A 6,943-nucleotide genomic window follows, 5' to 3' on the forward strand; every position below is an offset into this window, starting at 1 on the left:
TTTTATGTATTAGTTTATCATTTAAATTGTGCACTGTGTTTCAATGTGTAGCTATCATATTGTATGTTTTATGTAAAGCACTTTGTGATTTTTATCTGTGAAAAGCCCTATGTAACTAACATGTTACTTACTAACTGTAAGTAACATGTAATATAACACTGAATTTATTTATTTATTAACGTTAACTTACCTCTTTGCTGTCTTGTTATAAGTCAGCTGTTCAAACTCTAGTCAGTTTTTCTCAGAAATGAAAATATATAAAAGGAACACTGGCCACTCTGAGTCTTAAAGATGTTATAGTTTATTTTTTAAAGCAATGTTAATTCATTTAATTGAACGCTACATCTCATGATCCTGCCTGGTACATTTCATAGACACTCATCTAATTTTTCCAAGTCATTAAGTTTTTTTTGATAGATTTTTTTAAAGATTTTAATGCAGTCTCGGGAACATGTTAACAAAACATTCTTACATCCCATTGTTTTTTTTGTTTTTTTTTACAGTGTTATTGTATGCTTAGTTTTGAATTCAGTATCTGACCCTCTGTATACAGTTTGTGGTTTAGATAAAATAAAATAAAACACAGAAGTCGTTGTGGAATTGAAATTACTCTTAATCCTCAGTTTGCACAATAGTAAATAGACAAAAAAAAGGACACATGACCATGATGACTTTGTCCTCAGGTTCATTGTAACGTGCGGGAATGATGGAGATGTTCGGATATGGGAGGGTCTGGATGATGACGATCCAAAGTTCATCACTGTCGGGGAAAAGGCCTTCTCTCTCGCTCTCAAGGTTGGCTATTTATCTTCTGGTGTTTTTTTGGGATCTGTGATAACGTATGATTGATTTCTGTTGAGACCTTTTCTACTGAATCAGCTGTCGGTGGAGGATTGAAATAAGTTTGTCTCTCCACAGAACGGCAAGCTGGTCACAGCTACCTCCAACAACACAGTGCAGATCCACACGTTTCCCGACGGCGATCCAGATGGCATCCTGACCCGGTTCACTACCAACGCCACACATGTAATCTTCAATAGCAGCGGCTCCAGAGTCGCGGCCGGGTCCAGGTACTTAAGATTACTTTTAGAAAACGGGACAAGACGCAAGTGAAAGGTGATTGCAATGTTCGGTCCAGAGGAGGCAAAATGTGCCTATTTGGAAATCTGAAGCTTTCTAATTTACACATCACATGTCCCGTACAAAACCAGAAAGTTGTGGTTTTATGTGGAATTGTGCAGTAACTAGTTCCCAACCAAAAAATAGGTATACCACATTCTACTTTTATTTCTGTCTCTGTATGGTGCTGGTAGGTTGTTGTAGTTTTTTAAAACTTTTGAACTGAGGCAGATTAGCTGTTTCCAATCTTTATGCTAAGCTAAAACAACCAGTTGCGGACTGTAGCGTCATGTTTATGGTTCAGACCATAGACTGTATAATATTAATGGACAACGCATCCGGTTCGGCGAAGTGCTGCAAATGCAAAAGTGCCTCAAACCTGCATTCTATCTGAATTCCTGCAGGGGGCGACACATGCAGGAGGTCGGTGTCTGTAGAAGTCTGTGAGTGTGAAGTGACCCACTTCTCGCTTGATTTATTACCTCAGTAAACATTTTCATAATGAGTTTATGGTCTCGATCGCTAGTTTTAAGTCTTCTGCAACACAGAAAGATGTTGTTGATGAAAGTTTTTGGATTATGGTCTTTGAATTATTGATTTTAAAATCAGCGATAAGGCGGTGGGTGTATTAGGGTGTGGCTATGAGTTGATTGCCGGTGAAAATGTGTAACGTAGAGTGTAAGCAGCTCCACCATCTTGTCCGTAATGGCAAATTCAACGACTCATAGCAGATCCAATAATTGATGTCACACATGCTCTGTTCGTTATTTACAGTCTATGGGTCTGACATGAGAATGGTTTCTTCATCCAACTCTGAACAAGGAAGCAAGTAACTATTCGTACATCCAATTTGACAACAAACAGACAATAATAAAGACTTTGGAAGACTTAAAGATTTATTATTATTATTATTATTATTATATTAAACAGGTGGCTACCTTTTGAAGGTGCCCACAGATTTTAAGTCCAAAGTGAGAGAGTTAGGAACAACCTTAACCTCAGTCTCCTTTAGTTTTAAGCCTGGACATCCAGAGCCTTAAATTGGATTCGATAGGAAAGTAAGTAGCCAGGTTGTACCTCAAGGTTTATACCTCGACGCAGAGGTCTAGGGTTTGAATCCGACCTGTGAAGATTTCCTTCCCCCTCTCTCTCACCTTGGTGTCCTATCAAAAATCAAAGGCGGAAAAGCCCCAAAAACAATCTTTTAAATAATAAAAAAGGAAAGTATGGCATATTCCCCAAAATGCCAACTAAATAAATATTAATAGATCGATTACCGAAGATCTCCATTAACTGAGTCTCTTGACTAGGGCTGCATAATTAATCGCAGGTGTATCAAAATCGCAAAATAGATTACTGCAATGTCCAAATCGCTGGGGGGGCAGGCACAATATTTGTTAATGGCAAAATATGTGTCAAACCGTTCTGAATGAAGTGTTGTGGTGCAGAGACGTCCCGGCCTACAAATCCTATCCTACAGACTAAAGAAACCTCTTTGTTTGGTACAGATCCTTGCAAAAATCACGCTATAGTCCTTTTAATTTCTTTCAATGTTAGTAATTTCCAATGAAAATGAGGATAATGATACAAAAACGATAATTCCCTCCAATATTGTGAATCTTATCGCAATATTGCAATAATATCAGAGACTTGAGGGCTTGACCACCAACGTCCTAATAATGTCCTGTAACATTGATGGCTTAGAGTGGGGAGCATTTTTTTTCTTCTTTTTTTTAAAGGTATTTTAAGATATAAGCGGAGTCTTGCCTATACTTTTTTTTTGAAGTTAAAAAAACAAATTTGTGGATTTAAATCTGAAATAAATAGAGAAACATCATCTGTGCTGCAGGATCAGGCTGGTGTGCCGTTTCAGCAAAGGCAATCCTCATCAATTTTGGTTTGATTAAAGAGTTTCTACTTTGTTCTAGTAATATCTTACAGAGTTTTAAGAAATATGAATGGAATTACAATATCAGTCAAAATAATGGCAATAAGTTATTTTCCTTATATCATGCAGCACTACTCTTGAAACCATTTCTACATGGGACATTTCTATTTGGAAATCTAAAAAAGAAAAAAACACGTCTGCTGTCTGTCAAACTAACTATTAACTATAAACTTCTGCTAAAGCTGCAGGGTGCAGACAACGAGCTGCTCAAAAATCTTCAAAGACACCTACTATGACACCGCCTGGTGGATTCAGAACACAGACTCGTTGATAACTGACTGATGTCTAATCCTGGACATTGTTGAGAACCTTTTTATGAGCCATAATCCTAAAAAAAAAATTTAAAAAAAATCCCATTTTGATTTGTGATAATTCAGTTATGAGCACGTTCATCCGAGTGGGCAGACTCATCGGCTCATCTCAAGAGATCTCTCACCAGAGCTGAAAGACGAGCAGATGTCACTTCTCATCTGCTAAGCGATGCGCAACCCCCCCGCTCCGGCGTCTCCTGTGGCGGCCGGTGAAGCTGTCGTGCGTAATGTGTCTGTGTTCAGTATACTATGACTAAACCGGACTAAGATCTCATTAGATTCCGTATTGTTGTTCCTGTTCAGAAGGAGCTGCACAAGGAAGAGTACCTGGATGATGTTTCCACCTCCCAGACGCAGCAGCATGTTGGATTGCCGTCTGATTATTCTGGATTAGAGATAAACGTCTGTTTGCTATCAGAATTGATTTGCCCTAGACAGGTTTATCACAGCAATAAAAGCCCAGAGCATGGCGCCTTATTGATGCGGTTATTTTCACGCTGGTAATTTCTCTGGTGGTATTGATTGTAGAAATTCAGGCATCTGAGGCTGTTAGGTCGACTTCGGCATCTGCTTGTTGTTGGGTGTTGGAGGAAATCAGGGTTATTTTCCTTTCTCGCCTTCATTGAATTGACAATTTGCACTCGTGCTGGGTCACAGCTGATGTGCCTCTTCCCTCCATTTTGTCGCTGGCGTCGTGTGAGCACAGATTGACTGCACATGCCAGTTTGCACATATTTATTTCTGTTTTCCTCCAGTGACTTCATGGTTAAGGTGGTGGAGGTGGCGGACAGCAGCCAGCAGAAAACACTCCGGGGCCATGAAGCGCCCGTCCTCAGTGTGACCTTTGACCCTAAAGATGACTTCCTGGTGGGTCAACTTTTTTTTCTCCGGAGTGTTAGAAATGCAACGCTGAGGTTGGTGTGCTGATGATTTAGAAAACAGTTTCTGAAATGGACATCCCCGGAAACTCCAAATAAAGTTAAAAGTTTATATTGAATTATAAGCTGGGCAGTATTTTAGGTTTCAAATCCGTGGTTCCAAAGTTGGGTGAAGTGCAAAAATCATTACATTCTTTTTATGGTACTACATTTTTATTTTTATTTATTATTTTTTTGTGTTTGTGTGTGTGTGTGTGTGTGTATCCATCTACAGTATGCACTCATTGGAAAGGGGGTGTTAATCTCCACTGGTCTCACGATTCAATAGCGATTATCCTGTCAACTATTCAATGTCACAGTGCGTCACCTCCTCAATATTAGATATTGTTACACACGGTTTTCCATTGAAAAATTCAAGCAGTCAGATCTATGTATAATATGAAATCCCCTTTTTATTGTATCTGCCCTTTTAATGAAGACATTTCCTGAATGTAGCGACGTCTGAACACAGACAAACAAAAAAGGCAGCAGCCGGAAAATCAAGTAACACCATAAGGCAATAAGTGATTATGGTCTGTCGCTGCATCGATGCAGAATCGTCTAGGTCCGCATGGCGATGCATTGATGAATTTCAACACCCTTTAAAGAATTTACACGCAGAAAAATCAACGCTCTGTGTCAGACACAGTCGTTCAGTTTATCCTCGTTGCAATTGACATTTGTAATAATTAATCTGCTCTCTGTCAGGCGTCTGCCAGCTGTGACGGCTCCGTCGTGGTATGGAATATCGAGGAGCAGGTATGTCGTGTTTCAGCCTTTCACGCTGAAATAAATTTTCTAAACACAAACTTTTTTTAATTTTTATGTGCGCTCCATCTGTCCAGCCTGTCAGATGCTGATCTACTTTGTGTCCGTTCAGTCTCAGCTGATCAGTTGGCCTGTGCTGCAGAAGACCAACGACGTCAGCAATGCAAAGTCTCTGTGTCGGCTGGCCTGGCAGCCTGGGACGGCAAAGGTCAGGGACAACTCTTTGAGCCCCGTGTCCACCTGATGGACACGTTACATCTGCGTCACACCAGCACTTCCTCAGTGCAAACCACATCAGTGACTAATCATTGATTATGGATCTAATCATCAGAAGAGGCAAATCTAACCCTAAAGAAAAATTCTCTGTGTGTGCGCTCAGTTTTTAGCAGTTCCTGTAGAGACGAAGGTGCACCTGTACGAGCGAGGGTCCTGGGACCACGTGAGCACTCTGTCCGATGATCTTCAGACACAGGTGAGGTCTAGGTGAACATACACATGTCATGTTCAGGGTCAAGTCGTCTTTATTAAAGGCCACTCCACACTATTGACACTGTGTGACTGTTGTTTAACACAAGCAGTCTGTCTGTGCTCTCTTTCTGAAATTGGATCATGTTCTCTCTTAGTTTGATTATTCTTTTTCCTCCCTGTTTTCTGTGCAGCTCATCAACGTGGTGGCTTGGTCTCCGTGTGGGCAGTTCCTGGCAGCTGGCAGCGTGGGGGGTTCACTGACAGTGTGGGACGTGAACAGCAAGCTGTGTTTGGAAAGGTACGCTACACGGACGTGTGCAGAAGTTCAAAAACTGGTTTCAAATAAGTCAAAACGCTTGATTTGAAAATGAAAACGTAGTAGTGTGGATGTAGCCTTAGAGGAACCGGAGATCACTACAGTGGACCTTGTCTCTCCTCTGCTGCAGGCAGAAGCACGAGAAGGGCTTTACGGTGTGCAGTTTGGCCTGGCATCCGTCCGGCAGCCAGATCGTCTACACAGACACAGAGGGCTGCCTGGGCCTGCTGGACGGACTCAGCATCTCCACATCCAGCACCAGCACCACCAAGGTACTGCTCGGATAACTAGGGCTAGGTATCGTACTTTTTTTTCTTCTTTTTTTAGGTTCAAATTTTATATTACAAAAATACATTCCACTTTTTTCAGTTCCTACTTCGTGAGCCCCGTATCTGTGCGTAACGTAGAGTTTTACCTGCGTGTCGCTACGACGTGTAACGTTAGACAGCCAGTCAAAAGCATTAAAAGAGCTTGGTAGAAGCATGCTGAGGCAATCTGGTTGGTGCCTAAAGAGTATTGAGCTGGGGACCCAGCCCTATGAATAACACACGATTTAAACGTTGTGTTAATATCTTCATGACAAAACGGTAAACACACAACTTCTAAAAATAGGTGTGTCTTTTTTAATGCGAAATAACTCACTGGACACTGGTCCTTCAGCAGGCACCTGCAAAAAAAGCAGCCAAAGACTACGACGACCTGTTTGATGATGATGATGATGATGATAGACTCATGGATGACGGTCTGAGTGAGACCAACTCGCCTATTAAGAAACCTGTCGCCGGGGACGATGACGATGACGACGACTTCCTCATGCCTGCAACAGGGCGGGTGAGGAACAGAGGGGCGATCCTGGATGATGAGAACTCACTGGGTGAGTGACAGAAGGGTCCAGAGTGAGGGAGGATACAGATGTGACGGATTAAAGTCAAAGAAATTATAATATTATTAAAATACTTAAACTACTGGGACGGCTTCAGTGCTCCGTGTTATAGATTCTCCAAGATGTCCCCTGGAGGAATAACGTTCGAAAGACTAATCATCGCAGCTCAACTCTCAAAGTGAATGCAGATAATACACCCATTTTTATATATAT

At 41.3% G+C, this 6,943-nt stretch overlaps 1 protein-coding gene across 1 annotated transcript in view; it reads left to right on the top strand.

Annotated features, from left to right (window-relative positions):
- The window catches only part of wdhd1 (WD repeat and HMG-box DNA binding protein 1), a 21,180-nt gene that overhangs the window by 602 nt on the left and 13,635 nt on the right, over positions 1-6,943 (top strand). The window contains 9 exon segments of the mRNA XM_032512548.1: positions 684-795; positions 919-1,070; positions 4,134-4,245; positions 5,004-5,054; positions 5,176-5,271; positions 5,443-5,535; positions 5,723-5,829; positions 5,978-6,119; positions 6,511-6,721. Coding sequence (XP_032368439.1) covers positions 684-795; positions 919-1,070; positions 4,134-4,245; positions 5,004-5,054; positions 5,176-5,271; positions 5,443-5,535; positions 5,723-5,829; positions 5,978-6,119; positions 6,511-6,721 — 1,076 coding nt within the window.

Source organism: Etheostoma spectabile, chromosome 1 (assembly GCF_008692095.1).
Source record: "Etheostoma spectabile isolate EspeVRDwgs_2016 chromosome 1, UIUC_Espe_1.0, whole genome shotgun sequence".
Taxonomy (NCBI): Eukaryota; Metazoa; Chordata; class Actinopteri; order Perciformes; family Percidae; genus Etheostoma; species Etheostoma spectabile.